General features: G+C 44.0%; 1 protein-coding gene across 2 annotated transcripts; it reads left to right on the top strand.

Moving 5' to 3' along the window:
• The first annotated feature begins 129 nt into the window (after window positions 1-129).
• On the top strand, window positions 130-16,490 carry Ufd1 (ubiquitin recognition factor in ER associated degradation 1). 2 transcript variants are annotated; one of them, XM_048343463.1, is made up of 12 exons: window positions 130-294; window positions 2,040-2,172; window positions 2,545-2,577; window positions 4,883-5,004; window positions 5,681-5,811; window positions 7,307-7,379; window positions 12,228-12,296; window positions 13,419-13,484; window positions 13,693-13,740; window positions 14,620-14,708; window positions 15,443-15,524; window positions 16,375-16,490. In XM_048343463.1, exons 1-12 carry the CDS (start codon window positions 292-294, stop codon window positions 16,447-16,449), a joined length of 924 nt encoding a protein of 307 aa, XP_048199420.1. In that variant the 5' UTR covers window positions 130-291; the 3' UTR covers window positions 16,450-16,490. The 2 variants fall into 2 exon arrangements, with proteins under 2 accessions (XP_048199420.1, XP_048199421.1); XM_048343464.1 differs by having other exon boundaries at window positions 178-294; window positions 2,040-2,146.
• The last annotated feature ends 1,407 nt before the right edge of the window (window positions 16,491-17,897 follow it).

Here is a 17,897-nt window from a genome sequence, read left to right as displayed (position 1 = left end):
AATGGAGTCTTAAACGCTGTGCAACACTTGTTTTTAAATAATCTCTAGATTTTAGAGCCTTTGCCTGACTTTTTGCCTTTCTCATCCGCCTGCAGGCCTCTGCATTCCCCCCCGCCCCCGGTTGCTGCGTCCGGAACTTCCGGTGAGAGACTCAGCTGTGAGCGGCGTCTGGGTCTCTGTGCGCGGCGGCGCGGCGGCTACGGCGTCGGCGGCAGCGGCTGTGGAAGGAATTCGAGGGTTGCTCCCCTAACGTTCTCTGGGAGAAGCGGCGTCTGCGAAGCGGTGTCCATCATGGTAGGCTGGGTAGGGGGTCTGTGGTCAGGGCTCACGCCAGGGTCTGGCAGACGGAACCGAACCGGACGATGGCGGAGATGCCGAGTCACTGGGACCTGAGTCCGGCCCGTGGGCCGTGGGCTCCGGAGAGCCTCCGACAGTAGGGACAGTGTTTTGACCACAAACTTTGTCTGCACTGCCGCTTGTCCTAGGCATGGTTAGCATGACTTCAGCTGCACTTGAACCCTTTGAGAGTAGAAAATAACTACTTTTTTGTGTGTGCCCATGAGTCTCATTAAGTGCTCTACACGCAACAGGTTGTATGTATGTATGTGTGTGTGTGCGTGCGCGCGTGCGCTTAAAATAAACTCAAAAGTTAGCTGGAAGGTTCCTGAAGGTGGGGTGGCATCGGCACCCTCCGTGGAGAATCCGTTGGGGGCTTCCAGATCTGGTGACAAGTTCTGTGATCTCTGCATCTGGGTTCATGTCTAGCACCTACAGCCTGCTCAACTACTCAGTATGCGCCTACTCACAAAAGGAAGTAGAGATTTGAAGCCAAGTCTATCTGGATTCAGAGCTGTCTCATTACTACTGTAGATGGCATTGTCTCCACCTTTAAAACAAGAAACGAGTATCATATTTTATCCTGAGTTGTCATTAAAAAAAAATTTTTAGTCCTGAGGCCTGAACTCAGGACCTGAGTGGTGTCCCTGAGCCTATTTGTGTATGCTCCAGGTTAGCATTCTACCACTTGAGCCACAGCACCACTATTGGCTTTTTCTAAGTAGCTTATTGGAGATAAGAGTCTAATAGATGAGGCTGGGAATGAGGCCTTAATGGCAGAGTGCTTGCCTAGCATGCATGAAGCCCTGGTTTCATTCCCCAGTACTACATAAACAGAAAAAGCCCAAAGTGGGGCTGTGGCTTAAGTGGTAGAGTGCTAGCCTTGAGCAAAAGAAATTCAGGGACAGTGCCCAGGCAAAAGTTTAATGGATTTTTCTGCCTAGACTTTGAACAATGATGTTCATATCCCAGCCTCCTGAGTACTAGGATTACAGGTGTGAGCCACCAGCTCCCCTGATTCTGAGTTGTTATATTTCTGCTTCCAAGTCTCTGGGTTTTTTGTTTTTTTGTTTTTTTTTTTGCCAGTCCTGGGCCTTGAACTCAGGGCCTGAGCACTGTCCCTGGCTTCTTTTTGCTCAAGGCTAGCACTCTGCCACTTGAGCCGCAGTACCACTTCCAGCTTTTTCTATATATGTGGTACTGAGGAATTGAACCCAGGGCTTCATGTATGCGAGACAAGCACTTTACCACTAGTCCATATTCCCAGCCCTCTGTTTCCAAGTTTCTATGTAACAAACACTCAGTGTCTGGGCAGTGTGTCTTAGGAAAGTCCCTGAGACTTTTATCTCCAATTAGTCACCAAAAAGGTAGAAGTGGAAGTGTGGCTTAAGCAGTACAGTACCAGCCTTAAAGGAAAAATATAAAGGACAGCTCCCAGGCCCAGAATTAAAGCTCCAGTATGAGCACACATACAAATAATCATTAATGAAGGAAAGAAAGACTTGGAGTCAGGCCCCAGGGAGGGACTGGAGGGTCAAAGCTGTGGAGTTAAGGGTGTTGCTTAAGGCTAAGGCCAGAGGATTAGTTGAGCCTAGAAATTTGAAACAAGCCTGGTCAACATAGCAAGACTCTACCTCAAGAAAAAAACACCCATTTGTTACATTTGTTCTGTCCTAATATCAGCCTCTCTTTCTTCTTTCTAGTTCTCTTTCAACATGTTTGACCACCCAATTCCCCGGGTCTTCCAGAATCGCTTCTCCACACAGTACCGCTGCTTCTCCGTATCCATGCTAGCCGGGCCTAATGACAGGTCAGATGTGGAGAAAGGAGGGAAGAGTATGTGCTTGTTTTTATTTTGAATAGTAATCTTTCCTGCCCTAAGTCTTCAAAGCTTGTATTCTTCCCTGTTACTCCTTACTTTGCATATGGGCTCTAAAAGTTAGCATTACATTAAAAATGTCACTTGTCCCCGATTTGCTTAAGTGGGCATAGGTGGTGGGAGTAGTGTACTAATTATGATTATATTTATGATTGGGAACCATTCAGTCCCTTGAATCATACTAAATTAAGATTCCTTACAAAAGGTCATTGTTAAATTCTGGCTACCCTAAAAATATTGTTTAAAATTTGTAAGAAAAAAAATACTGTATCCTGCCTTCAGTCTTTTTTAGAAATTTTCCTAATGTTTCTTAAATATTCTTTCCACAGTTATTATGCCACCCTCAGCCCTCGATCAACTCAGTAAGTATATTTTAAATGACTTGACAACTTAGATACTGAAAACAGGGACATCATGACACAGGTGACTTTTGTTAACATGTCAGGAATCATCTGTGGAGGGTACATGTCAGCAGAACCAAGGCTGTGAATGCCTGAGACAAGGCAATGATTGCTTACTGTCTAGGTCCCGAATGTTGGGCTACATCCAGGGCGATGAGGTATTGTATTCCCTGGGTTCTTCCACTTCACTTGTCTCTGGACAAGTAAAGTAACAGCTAGTTTCAGTAGCTCACACTTAAATCCAACTACTCAGTAGGTGGAGATCAAATGGACGAGGTTTAAGGCCAGCACAGGCAAAAAAGAAAAAAAAAGTGAGACTTCATTTCAACTAAAAAAAAACCCCAACAACAACTAGGTATTGTAGTGCATGCCTGTCATCCTAGCCATGTAAGGATCATAAATAGGAGAATCATGGTCCATGACAGCCCAAGTATATACTAAAGGATGGGCCAGAGGGATGGCTCAAATGTAACACCTATGAGACCCTGTGTTCAACCCCAGTGCCACCAAAGAGAGAAAAAAATATAAGAAGTCATAATTGGTAAAATACAAGGTCACTACTGTAGTTGGAGGAATGAGAGGCACAAAGGACTTAGGCACCTCAGAGTTTACAGATTGGGTTTAGGGAATCTGGACAGCACCTTGGAGTCTCTTCTAACTGCAGCAGTCACCGTCCAGCTTTCACCAGTAGGTGGAGCTTTGGGAGCACGGGACTCATCATCTAATCCCTAGGCTTCTGGGCTGCCATCATCAATCACCTTGTGATGGTAGGGGCCATTAGTTCCCATCACACTTCCATAAGGACATGTTTCCTGAGCTTCACTTCAGCTGATTGGCTCCCTTACACTTTTAGGGGAGAGCCCAGAAGCCTATTTTACCTCCTGATGCTAAAGCATTTACCTAGCCAGAGAACCTCCAGTCTGTTCCAGTGGCAGAGTCTACAAACTTCAGCCAGCAGCCTGGGTTTAGATCCTAGCATCGCCACTCCTGAGCTGACCCATTCCAGACATGTTACTTCTTCCCCATGTCATTTGCCTTCTAAATCAGGAGTGGGGAACCTTTTTTTCTGTCAAGAGCCATTTAGATATTTATAACATCATTTGAGGGCCATATAAACTTAATATTATCTAATCATGTACTGAATATTTTATGGTCTTATTGGCAAACAGAATGGACTGTCCCTCTTTCTACTACTAAAAAGAGGATGATAGTACCACACCCCTACTAAGAGGATGGAACAAGGTCCCAAACACCATTGGCAACTTTTCAGCCCTCCTCCCCAGAATCCTGGCCTCCTAACCTATCTCTGGCCATGCATTCTTTTCTCTACCCTCTTGAATGAACAGGCCAAAAGTCCTGTTTTGCTGCCTTCTGCCCTTCAGGCAGCCCTTGCCTCATGGACCACCGGGTTAAGGAGATGCAATGACCTTGCTGACTCGGTGCTGCCTAGATACTAGATACTGTCTCATCCCAGTCTCCATTCTGTTCCTCACCACTCCCATACCTGGTCTGGGCCAGCTTGCCTAATTACCAGTCATTCCCCAAACTGGCAGGGGGGTTCTTCATTTTTTTTGCTCAGGAAACCCCTTCTCCCTGGGTTTTCTCCTTGAACTGCAGGCCTGGTAACTGGCCTGTAGGCCTGGGTCTACAGGATCCCAAGAACTTGTCCCCTGTTCCTTCCTCTTCCCCTATACCCTCATGTTCCCAGAGCACCAGTAGCATCTGGTCATTCCCACTCCCCTTCCTAAATAGAAACCTTTTAAGTTAGGCATGTTTGTATGCACATGGATAGCATTTAAATTACGAATGAATGAACATGTCACTTTTTAGAATTTCAGTTTCAGGGAACCAATCTGTACCAAAGTACCTAGCTTTTCCTAAGTTCCTCCTGGGCTATGTGCTGTCTGTCTGTCTGTCTGTCTTTCCTCCTCTCCTCTCCTTTTCTCCCTCCCCCTTCCCCCTTCTTTCTTTTTTCTTTGTGCCAGTACTGAGGCTTGAGTTCAACCCTGGGTACTCTCCCTTTAGCTTTTCGTTCAAGGTTGATACTTTACTACTTCAGTTAATCTGCTGTCTTCTTGAAGGGAGTGATAGCATCCTTGTGTCACACAGAAGTGATTGGTGGAGTCATATACTCAAGTCTAGGGGACAAAGTCTAGAGTGACAAAAGGGCTCCTTCTAGTTATTGAGGACACAGATGTTCCCTACTTCCAGGGGCTGTGTCTGGGGTACCTACCTGATTTCTGCCTCATAACCTTTTTCTTCTTAGGCCGACTTAACATTACCTATCCCATGCTGTTCAAGCTGACCAATAAGAATTCAGACCGCATGACGCACTGTGGTGTGCTGGAGTTTGTAGCTGATGAAGGCATCTGCTACCTCCCCCACTGGGTAAGTGGGGCCTCCAGGGCATCTGGAGAGTCTGCAGTCCTTGGTTTGTTGTAGGGTGGGGGCCTGCAAGGCAGAGTTGCCCCCAGCACATGTGTGCATGTTAAACAGCCTTGCCTTTAAGAAGAGTGGCCTCAAGAGGTGGGGGTTTGGAACAGTGCGCCATGCTGTGCCTTAAAACGTACTGTGGCTGTGGATACTGATCAGGTTGACTTAGATGTCATTTCAGACATGGGTGCAGGCATCAAGGGCAGAAGATCTGGCAGAACTTGGCCTGGGGCTGAGGGGTACTTCAGAAAAGCCAGCAGAACTACTTAGCATTTGAGAGAGTAGCCCACAGTGGCAGGCATTGCACACATGACATTGAATCATGCTGTTCCATTTCCTCTTTTCTCCAACCTCCTTCCTATCCTTTCCTTTGTGCTTGAATTGTATCAGATGGTCTGAAGAGTCCACGGGTGGCCTGGGTGGGGTGAGGGACACAAGTGCTTCACCTGCCATACTTCTAGGTCCTACTGTCATCAGTAGAGTGTTTTGAGGCTCAGCTCACCTGTCAGTTCCTGTTGTGGTGTTCGCTTGGTAATGGTAGAGTTCTTCATAACTGGCATAATTCACAGGGGTGGCAGTCATGGTTATACTTAATTTTCCAAGGTTTTTCATTCAGCCTTCTTCCTTTTAGATGATGCAGAATTTGCTGTTGGAGGAAGGGGGCCTGGTTCAGGTGGAGAGTGTCAACCTTCAAGTGGCCACATACTCCAAATTCCAGCCTCAGAGCCCAGACTTTCTGGACATCACCAATCCCAAAGCAGTGTATCCTTTTGAAGTAAGAATGTTCCTGTGTGGGAGGGCTACCCGCCATTCTTCATCTTGTGGATTTTGGTTATCTTGTGCCCGCTTTGGCAATTGGTTTGGATTCTAGTGATTTTTTAAAAAATATTCACCTCCGGGGCTGGGGATATAGCCTAGTGGCAAGAGTGCCTGCCTCGGATACACGAGGCCCTAGGTTCGATTCCCCAGCACCACATATACAGAAAACGGCCAGAAGCGGCGCTGTGGCTCAAGTGGCAGAGTGCTAGCCTTGAGCGGGAAGAAGCCAGGGACAGTGCTCAGGCCCTGAGTCCAAGGCCCAGGACTGGCCAAAAAAAAAAAAAAAAAAAAAAAAATTCACCTCTGAGCTTGAAAGCAAGGCGTATTTGTTTATAATGGAAGAGAGTGGGCTAGTGTGAGTGAGGGACATACTGCATGTGGGCTATGCTCATGAGCTCTAGTTTAGCCAGGTGCCAGTGGCTCAAGCCTGTAATACTAACTCCTCAAGAGGCTGAGATCTAAGGATCATGATATACTTATCTCCAACTTAGCAGCAAAAAGCCAGAAGTAGAGCTAGGTCTCAAGTGGTAGAGGGCCAGCCTTGAGTGAAAAAGCTAAAGGACAGTGTCCAGGCCTTGAGTTTGAGTCCCCAGTACTGGCATACCGAAGACAGAGGAAGGAAGGAAAGAAGTACTGGCACACAAAAGAGCGAAAGGAAGGGTGGGCTGTTGCCTGCTGCATTGGCTGCTGCTCACTCTTCAGGCTCCTTGTGGGGAACCTGCTGATGACCCTTTTCTTTCTAATCTTGCCCTAGATATTATGGTTTGTATTGAGCACCCTTGCTGGCTGGTCCCAGATAGGGGGTGTGTTGGGCACTCTGCCCAATGCTCATTCAGTGGAGTCTTCCTATGCTGAGCATAGAGGAGGCATCCTGTGGAAAATGTGTTAAACTTGTCTTTCAGAGCTCTGACTTGGAAGTGCTCTTTGCTGTTAGTGACCAGAAGGGACCCTGCCACCCTGTGGCAGTAGCCTCTTCCAGTCTTCATATTGTTACACATTACAATATACAATTATCACAGGATTGTTTTCAAAAGCTCTTTCTGTAGTTAAAGAGTTAGTGGAGGAGACAGGGTATTCTTGTCAGCTGAGTTAGCCTGAAATTCACAATTCTAAATAATAAACAAGATGAAGGCAGACTTTGCATTTAATGGGGGAAGGTTCGGAGCCGGCCACAATATGTGTCAAGGTGTAAGTTATCAGCTTCATACTCAGAGACAGAGTGATCTGTGTTTGGGTTCTCAGCTTGAGGAGGCTCCTCCATGTTTGATTGGCAGTCCAGGTACTCCATCACAGGGTCACCATTGTAACAAAGCTTCATAGTTTTAGTACCAATAGGGCACTCTGCTTATCTAAAAGTAATCATCCAGCCCTCACAAACACATGTTTCTCATTAAAGGTGTGTGTTTTGCCATGTTGCCTTGACAGTACATGTCTGCAGATTAGAAAATGCATTGAGAAACTTTGCCTGTCTCACCACCGGGGATGTGATCGCCATCAACTATAATGAGAAGGTAGGTGAGCCAGCATGGCCTATATCATCAACAAGAGCCACCAGCATTGTCCATTCTGGTGTTTAAAATGGGGAAATGCTTTCTCAAGCAGTATATGCCTGGATTTTATCACATAATCACTGCCTACTGTTAGCTTTTGAAAATCTTGATAGGTTCACATTTAGAGCCCCAAGTCACTCAGCAACTCCACTGATTATATTTATATGTGAATAAGCTTATTGCTGTTTACTTAATCATTTGCAAGTGTAATGATTCTGCCTCTTAAAAATACCTCTAATCCTAACTATTCAGGAGGCTGAGATCTAAGGATCACGATTCAAAGCTAACTGGGGCAGGAAAATCTGTGAGATTCTTTATCTCCAACTAACCATCAGAAAACTGGGAAGTGGTGCTGTGGCTTAAGATGGTAGAGCATTAGCCTTGAGTGAAAGAGCCCAGGGACAGCTTGCAGGCCCCCAGTTCAAGCCCCACAACTGACAAAAAGAAAAAAAAATTTTCACTGGCTCACTATGATAGTGAAGGCTTGTGATTCCAGCACTTAGGAGGCTGAGGAACCAAGATTGCACATTAGCAATCAACCAGCACTGTATATTGAGATCAGTGCTCACTTGGCATAATCATGAGATCCTAGCTCAAAATACAAATAAAATGGACTTCACCTATTATCTGTAAGCTAAGAGGCACCAGGAACAGTCCAGCTGTGTTGTTTTCCTTGGCCCTGCAGTGGAGCCAAAAACTGATGGTCACCTTGGAAGTAGAGCTTGACTCTGTCTGAGCACATTACTTCCTGGGATTGCCTTGCCTCATGGGAGCCCATATTTTCTTTGAGTTAGTTTTCCTTTAAACAGCTACTCTTGGACTGATCCTTCCTGGTGCAGGTCTTTTTGAGTCTGAAGGCTTCTGTGTTCACCCCTGATTCTATGTTGCATAGATGTTTGATTCTGGACAATTTAGCTATGAAGTGAAACAACTGATGAGTTCCCACAAAAGTTAAGAATACACCCACTTTCTAATTGTCTATAGAACCTGGGAGAGGACAGAATAGCTGGAAATTCTGCCACTTAGCTGTCCAATACTAGGCATAGAGCACAGCGATGGTGTCTCTTGTCCCTTGTGACAGTGGATGATTGCCCCTCTTTGTGTTGCTATAAAGGCTGACCAGCATTCAGGAGTGACTCCAGCCTGCCTTGCCCTGAGCCTAGTGCTCAGCTCCTGCATGGCACTTTGGGGCCCTCAGATGGGAGCCCACCACTATGCTATAAGATCCTGTAGGGCTGTCAGTTCTCTTTTGCAGGATCTAGAGGCCAAGTATCCCTGTGTCAGTGTAAGGATCCAGCAGCTACTTATCTGACCATATCCTTATACTTGAGGCACTTAGTAACTGTAATCCTTTTTGGGTTTTTGTTGTTGTTTTGGTCAGTTGTGGGGCTTGAACTCAGGGCCTGAGCACTGTCCCTGGCTTCTTTTTGGTCAAGGCTAGCACTCTAGCACTTCAGCCACAGTGCCATGTCTGGCTTTTTCTATATGTGTGGTGCTGAGGAGTTGAACCCAGGGCTTCATGTATATGAGGCGAGCACTTTACCACTAGGCCATATTCCCAGCCTAGCCCTGAGCCTCTTTGTGTTCAAGGCTAGCACTCTACCACTTGAACCACAGCGCTCCTTCCGGGTTTTGAATGGTTTATTGAAGAGTCTTGTGGGGACTTTTCTGCCTGCACTGGCTTTGAACCCCTGTCCTCAAATCTCAGCCTCCTAAGTAGCTAGGATTACAGGTGTAAGCCTCTGGTGCCCAGTTAAGAAATGGTTTTGTATTGAGCTTTATATCTTGGGTGTTAGCTACTTTACTTGAACATTCTAAGTTTTCATAATTTTTAGGAAGTTTCACATTGTTGTTCATGTTAAAGTAATAATATTAAGTATAACTGTTAATTTGAAGATAAACAATACTACTGGTGGATTGGATGTGTGGTTCAAGTGGTTCAAATTTCAGTACCCTACTAAAAGAGATACAAGTAATTTTGAACATTAAGGAAGGGAGAGTAGATAATATTGAGTATACATAGAGTTGAAGTATGGGTTTGAATGTGCACTTAAGACCAAAAGGAGTGGGGGAAATGAGGGAGGAGGTAAAAAGTAGAACAAGAAATGTACTAATACCTTTCATATGAATCTGTAGCCCCTCTGTATCACACTTTGACAATAAAGAAAAAAATGAGGGAAAAAAGACCAAAAAAGGTTGCTTTCTTCTCTTTATTTTATTCTTGTCCATACTAGGGCTTGAACCTCAGCCTTGCATTCACTTGACTTACTTGCTTATGGATAGTGTTCTACCACTTGTGCCAGGTCTCCAGCTGAGCCTTTCCCTGTATTGGAGATGGAGTCTCCTCTGACTTTTCTGTCTACGCTGGTTTCCAACCACCATCCTATAGGTCTCAGACTGTTATGTAGGTAGGATTACAGGCATGAGCAATAGCCACCTGGCCTCATCATCATCATCATCATCATCATCATCATTAGCTTATAGTGCTCGAGATTGAACCCAGAGCTTTGTGTTTGCCAAACATCGCAGGTCCTATCTTTCTTCATTTTTTTCCTTCTATTTTTTGTTTTTGTTTTAGCAGAGATTTTTTTTTTTTTGTAAAGCAGAATTAAAGTACGGAGAAAGAGAGAAACATTTCCTGTTTTGCAAGTAAGGTGATTCCTTTTTTTTTTTCCTTTATTTGTGCTGGTACCGGGGCTTGAACTCCAAGCCTCATACTCTCATTTAAGTTTTTCTACTCATAGCTGAAGCCTCCAGTGGCTTTTGTTGTTGTTGGTCTTGGGGTTACAGTGTCCATTTGGTTCATTGTGTATTGTGTGAAAAGAGATAATTTGTCGGTGATTTTTCCTGCATTAAAGTTATGTAATCAGTAAAGTTTTACATATAACACATGAGGCATAGACATATAACCCACATAGTTAATATAGTGTTAAATTTTAATCAATTAAGCTGTATAAACAGTTACTGAAATGAACTCTAATTTAGTTAGGACTCCATTATTTAGGTAGTTAGAAGCCTGATAAAAATTAACAGAAAACAATTTTTATCTTGATAGAACAAGATGTTTCCTTTAACTCAAGTTATTTGCAAATGTCACTAAAAGCAAAATGCTTTAAGACATAGAATTAGCTGTTTTAACATCAGTCAGTGCATTAAATCTTGACCCTTAAAATTTTTGGTAACTTTTAACTTACAACCAACTTAACTAAGTTATGTAGGCAATTGCCTACATAAACTTTATAACCTCCATCTTTAATATACTTTTCTAGACCTTATACATTCTGTACAACTTCCTTTTAGCCTCTTGTTGTTGTTTTGGTTCTTGCTTGCTTTTTCTATTTTAGAACACTGTTTAGGACAGAACTTAACTTTTTAAATCCTTATCCAAAAACATTTTCCTTTTTTAATTTTTAATTTTTATTTTTTGGCCAGTCCTGGGGTTTGGACTCAGGGCCTAAGCACTGTCCCTGGCTTCCTTTTTTTGCTCAAGGCTAGCACTCTGCCACTTAAGCCACAGCGCCTCTTCTGGCCGTTTTCTAGATATGTGGTGCTGGAGAATCGAACCCAGGGCTTCATGTATACGAGGTGAGCTCTCTTGCCAATAGGCCATATTCCCAGCCCACATTTTCCTTTTTAACTTTCTTTCCCTAATACATATCCTCATAACTTCCTATATCTTTCATACTTAAGAAATATCTCTTGTATGAGGAATTTTCTTTTTGCGCTTCTGTGTGTGTGTGCGTGGGCACACGCCCGTGTGTGGGCACACATGTATGTGCTGCTCCTGAGCTTGACCTCAGGGATTGGGTGCTGTCCCTGAGCTGTTTATGCTTAAGGTTAATGTTCTACCACTTGAGCCATGGTGCTACTTGTGGCTTTTGGTGGTTAATTGGAGATAAGACTCTCAGACTTTTCAGCCCCGGCTGACTCCAAACCTGGATTCTCAAATTTCAGCCTACTGAGTAGCTGGATCCCATTTCTTTAGAATAGAATATACCCTAATGGTGAGTCACCAGGTTTACTAATGGACTCCCATTCTCCTTTCTTTTTGTACCTTATGAGAGGCTAGCCAGTTTCTGTCACCAGAGAATAGATGGGCTTCCCTCAGCTTCCCAGCTTCCAGGAAGCTAAAATCACAGGTTTTGATCCCTGCATGAAAAGAATCTCAAGGTATCTCACAATAAAGGAGCATTTCACAGGATTTTCTTCAGTATATAACAAGGCTAAAAGTAGGGAGAAATAGAAAAGAGAAACATTTCATGCTCCCCACAAAGAAATGGGATTTAAAGATCTCTTTTAATCTTTTTTGAGATAGTGTCTTGCTATTTATCTCGGGCTGGCCTCAAACTCTTATTAATCTTATCACCTCTTTCTTCTCAGTGCTGAGATTATATGTGTGTGCTATCATGCTCAGTCCCCATTTTGTTAATATATCAACAAATATAGTTCAATTAACTTATCTATTGGTGAGCATGCTGGATAAACACTATTATTAGCAATATTGGAGTACACATTCGTAAAATTTTTTCTCCTTATGTACGTAAGCTAATTATGCCCTTAGAATACATCCCCACACCTGAACTTTCTGAGCCAAAGTAGTCTTCAGTATTATGCAAAACTATGTTGTCTAATTGGAGCCTCATATGAAGAATGGCATTTCCAGAGAGCAGTAGCATAAAGGCAGCCTACGCCACAACAGCATTGGCCTCACACAGTGTCATGGTGTGACAGTTGAGAGCCTAAGTGACAGATAGTGTGGTCCCTAGTGCTGTCTCAACTGTCCATTTGATTTCTGTGTTCCTTCTACAGATCTACGAACTCCGTGTGATGGAAACCAAACCTGACAAGGCTGTGTCCATTATTGAGTGTGACATGAATGTAAGTGCCTTTTCCCAATTTCAGTGAGATCACATCAGGATCCTAGGAGGATGTGACATAGCCCCTGGTTGAAGAAGAGAAAGATACTCTTAGAATATCATGAGGAGTCCATTTACTTACCTAGTGATCGATCCCAGGGAGCTGTGATCTCAGGAGGCTGAGATCAACCCTGTCATGGAGGGAATACTTTGCTCACTGAGTAGGAGCAAACTACTGATGCACACAACTCCTGGATGCTGAGCAAAACAAGCCATTGCAAATAGGACATGCTGCCTCCTTGCATTTCTACGACAATTCTTTTTTCGTGTGTCCCAGTACTGGAGCTTGAACTTGAACCAGGGTGCTGTCCATGAACTACTTTGCTCATCGTTAGGGCTCTACCATTTGAACCACACCTCCACTTCTGGCTTTTTTGATGACTAATTGGAGATAAGAGTCTTAGGGACTTTCCTGACTGGATTGTCTTCAAACCGCTGTTCTTCAGATCTCACTCTCCCAAGTAGCTAAGATTATACTCCTAGCTCCATGACATGCTTTTTTTTTTTTTTTTGGCCAGTCCTAGGCCGTGAACTCAGGGCCTGAGCACTGTCCCTGGCTTCTTTTTTGCTCAAGGCTAGCACTCTGCCACTTGAGCCACAGCACCACTTCTGGCCATTTTCTGTATATGTGGTGCTGGGGAATTGAACCCAGGGCCTCATGTATATGAGGCAAGCACTCTTGCCACTAGGCCATATTCCCAGCCCCCTCCAAGACATTCTTAAGGCATCAGAACTTGAGAAATAGAAATTAGTAGTTATCAGGAAAATGGGGATCCTAGTGGTGTTGGAACTGTTCAGTACCTCAGCTGTGGTGGTAGATATACAGAATACAGAAAGATATCCATGGTGATGAAATCAGATAGTACCAATTAACATCCAACTGGGAGCTTTGTGTTAGCAGTCTGTCAGTGTTGATATTGTGGCAGTAAGCTATACTGTAGTTTATACAGTGCTGCCACAAGGAGAACTGGGGACGAAGGCCATCTTTTGGTGTTATCTCTTAGGACTGAATCCTTATCTATGAAGACAGATAAGGAAGTTGAGTGTGCCTCATCTCACTATTACCTTTCATCTTGGGATATAGGTAGACTTTGATGCTCCCCTGGGCTACAAAGAACCCGAAAGACAAGTTCCTCAACAGGAATCAGTGGTAAGTGCTTCCCCAGTCCCCTATCCCTCCCTGAATGTGCTTTTGGTCCAGTGCTTCTTTGTGTGTGTCCTTTGCTGGGGCTGACCCAGTCACATTCTGCTTCTCTTTCACTCTGCCCCTGAGGGATGGTGTGTCCTAACTGGAGAGACTGGGGGCATCAAAAAGCTGAGCACTCCTGCTGAGCAGCTCCCCTGTTTCTCCCTGTCAGGAATGCGAAGCTGACCATGGTGGCTATGCTGGAGAGCTGGGCTTCCGGGTGAGTACCAAGTGACGTGTTTTACTCTTTATCTCCTTAAACCACACCCCTGTGATGCTCTGAGGACATGAGCCAGGAATAGGCTATGAGTGCCTGTACACACACAAATTAGGGCTTGCTCCATTACTAGACCTTTTCACATGCACTTGTCCTAGAGTCCTAATGACCCTGTCAGATGGCCAGCTTTTCTTACTCTTTTCAGAACTTACTAACCTAGGCTGGATATATAGCTCAGTAGTAGAGCACTTGTATGTGCAAGGCTCTGGGTATGATCTCTAGCACTATAAAAAACAAAACAAATTCCATTTATAACCACAGAGTCAGAGTAGTACAGTAGACACACACACACACACACACACACACACACACACACGTTGTTATCACATTTGCTTTCTCTCTGTCTCTAAAAGCCTGTCATGTTTCTTTGCTGAAGCTATTTCAAAGCAAGCTGTAAACATGACTCGTGTGGCCGCCAGACAGGCTTCTTAGGAACCAAGTAGAAGTGGTGCATGTGTGGACACTGGAGTGCCAGTGGCAGTGGAAGAAGGCATGACTGAAAAGTCAGGAAGTTGAGACTGCACAGCAGTCATGGCAAAGCCTTAGTGCATCCAAAGGACCTCAAGTTGGGTGGTTCCTGCAAAAATCAACTCATCACTGGCTGCTGGCTGCCCCTGGCTCCCACAGCTCTTATGCCTCCGAGAAGTCGTGACTGGCTGGGCAGAGAGATTGCAGTTGCCAACATTGCAGTAGCTGGGGAGGCCCAGGGGATCTAAGTAGCACCCCAGACTCACATCCCCATAGCAATATCTGAGCATAGGGCACCTATGGGTGCACTTTCAAAGCTTCCCATACAATCATCCTCCTTGCTTTCATGTCTAGGCCTTCTCTGGCTCCGGTAATAGACTAGATGGAAAGAAGAAAGGAGTGGAGCCCAGTCCCTCCCCAATCAAGCCTGGAGACATTAAAAGGTAGGCCTGTCCTGGCTGTGCCCCTGCTGGGTATGTTCCAGTTCCATGGGGTAGAATATTCTCACTCCAGCTCTGGAGATAAAGCTTGGGCCAGCAGGTGGGCTTAAGCCCCTGTTTGTTTTAGAATGGTAGAATAGGACATGATTGGGTCCAGGAACTTTGACACCTGGAGATACAGGTTCTTTTCCCTGCCTCTTAGAGTTAAGTGAGAATGTAGCCTTTGCAGAGGGATCTGAAAGTCTCAGAACACAAGTCTTAGCCAGGTGCTGGTGTAATTCTAGCCTTTCAAGAGATCTGAGGATCATGGTTCAAAGCCAGCCAGGCAGGAAAGTTCACAAGACTCTTAACTACAATTAACTACTGAGAAACTTCCAGAAGTAGAGCTGTGGTTCAAAGTGGTAGAGGATTAGCCTTGAGCAAAAAGAAGTCAGGGACAGTGCATAGGTCCTTAGTTCAAGCCCCATGATGGACAAAAAAAAGAACATAAGCCTTGGTGTGAGCCGGACCCAGAGTGTAGCCTCCCACATCCACCTACTGTTTTTACAAAACTAGGACATTGTTTGCCTCTGGTTCCCTGCTAGAAGAATACTTAGGGAGCACAGCAGGGACATCCCTGTACCCCAGAGTCATTGAGGGGACACTGAACTTTTCTCTCTGTTCTCTTCACTGTCTAAAGCAAATTATAATCCTTTCCTCTTGGAAATAACATTTCTTCTTGTCTGTCTTCATTACAGAGGAATTCCCAATTACGAATTTAAACTTGGTAAGATTACTTTCATCAGAAATTCACGTCCCCTGGTGAAAAAGGTTGAAGAGGTGAGTTTATTTTATTGATAATGAGAAATAATCTCATTTTCTCCTGGAAGGCCTTTGAAGTGTACTAAATAAGAAAGTTATTGGCTCAAAAACATTGGAATTAAGTGAGAACATCTTTTTGTGTGTGTGCCGGTACTGGTGCTTGAATTCAGGGCCTGGGCACTATCTTGTAGCTCCTTTGCTCAAGGCTCAAGCTCTACCATTTGAGCCACAGTTCCACTTCCAGATTTGTGTGTATGGTTAGTAGGAGCTCAAGAACAATGCCTAGACCAGAGTTCAAGCCCCAGGACCAGCCAAAAAAAAAATGATTAGTACATAAAAGATAATATGAATGATCCTCAACTTACCATGGTTTAATGTAGGTAGGGCTTTTTCACTTTACAGTGACATTTACATGGTGCACAGTATAACCATACTTTGAATTTTGATCTTTTCCTGGGCCAGCAGTATGCAGTATGACCCTCTCATGATGCTGGACAGTGGCAGCTAGCCAGAGCTTCCAGTCAGCCTCACAATCCAGAGGGGAAACAACCTCATGAGTGCATTATATTAAGCTAGGGTGACTGGTAGGTTAGGTGTGTTGAATGCATTTTCCCCTTATAATGACCTTATCAGGACAGAACCCCTCCATAAGTTAAGGAGCAACTGTATATACAGACTGAAAACTTGGTTGAAGGCTCATAGTTGTGATTATGTGGCTTTGTTTCTTAGTGTAATCATTATTTGTATCTATGTTTCATTTCTTATTATGAATAATGCATAAGTAAGGAAAATAGGTAGGTGGTCCAGGAATTTACAAAATAAGACCTCCAGGGAGTTTCTGAAAATGCTCTCTTTTCTTCACACCCAGGATGAAGCTGGAGGCAAATTCATCGCCTTCTCTGGAGAAGGACAGTCATTGCGTAAAAAGGGGAGAAAGCCTTAAGTCAGGACTGTTGCCTGGTTGGAAATAAAAACCCATTATAACATATGGCTTTTAGTTACTGGTTCTGATGAGAGTGCTCTTACTTAAGGTTTGTTTAGAGCTTCCTACAAATTACCAGGTTTGTCCTGGATGTGGGGTAGCAGGCTTTCGTGGTTGAGTGCTTAATTTGGGGAAAGAGAAGGAGCTGTCTCTGAGGTCCCATAGATGGCTCCCTCCTCTACTTCATGCTGTTGGCTCAGGGCTCTCCCACTGCCTCAGCAAAGTTTCCATGTTTTTGGCAAAACCAGGGGACTGAACTGTTATGCCTTGAGGTGTTCTTTCTTCCTCTTTCTGTTTCCTTTTCCCATGTCAGTTACACAGATGTTGTCTTTGGCCTAGAAGTAGTTTAAGTAGACAGGTGCTCTAAAAATACTGGCTTTCCCACTACTCTTTTGCATTTAAGTATTGGAGATAAGATATTTTAATTTTATTTCCAAAAATGCACATCAGCAGGAAAATCCAAACGAGTTCAAATTTTTTAATATAGAAATTTTTTCACATAGAAGTAGTTGGCTCCTCAGTGAATCTGTCCTATAATAAAATAGCTCCATGAAGTCAAATGTGAATGTTAGAACAAATAAATGTTAAAGATGTTTCCTTTCCCCTACCCCCAGGTGCCACTTTATTTATTAAATTATCTAACATCCTACTGACCTGTCTTTATTTTTGTATGGTTTTTTTAAGTGCAGGAATTAAACACAGAGTCTCATAAGTACTAAGCATGTACTCTACCACAAAGCTTCTCTGACTATGTTTATTAGTTTTAATTTGGCCTCATATCTTCACTTCCTATAACATGAGGGTTTTTTTTTATTCTAATTGAGTTATTTCAAATTTGTTCCTTCAGAATAATTCTGAGTCAAGGATATCAAATAAAAACAAGCAGTGAGTAAAACTTAAATGGCCTCTTTGATAATGTGGATTGGTGGTCAGGCTTACACTAACCAAAAGTTGGAGGAAGGGGCTGTGGATATGGCCTAGTGGCAAGAGTTCCTGCCTCATATACATGAGGCCCTGGGTTTGATTCCCCAGCACCACATATGCAGAAAATGGCCAGAAGTGACGCTGTGGCTCAAGTGGCAGAGTGCTAGCCTTGAGCAAAAAAAGAAGCCAGGGACAGTGCTCAGGCCCTGAGTCTAAGCCCCAGCACTGGCCAAAAAAAAAAAAAAGTTGGAGGAAAGCCCATTATATGTGCCCCACATGCCCCATGCTGCTATTTGAAAATGTTCCTAGCAAGGACTCTTAAGTGCCAAAACTTACCCTTTCATAGACAGAAGGGTCTTACTCTGGAGAGTACTCACCTGAAAACATAGGCTCACACCTGTAATCCTAGCTACTTAGGAGGCTGAGATCTGAGGAAAAGTGTTCAAAGCCCTGTCAGGAAAGTCCATGAAAGTCTCATCAATTAA

The sequence above is a fragment of the Perognathus longimembris genome, chromosome 3 (genome assembly GCF_023159225.1).
Source record: "Perognathus longimembris pacificus isolate PPM17 chromosome 3, ASM2315922v1, whole genome shotgun sequence".
Classification (NCBI taxonomy): Eukaryota; Metazoa; Chordata; class Mammalia; order Rodentia; family Heteromyidae; genus Perognathus; species Perognathus longimembris.
The sequence above is the reverse complement of the archived record's forward strand: the minus strand, read 5'-3'. Positions and strand labels throughout refer to the sequence as shown.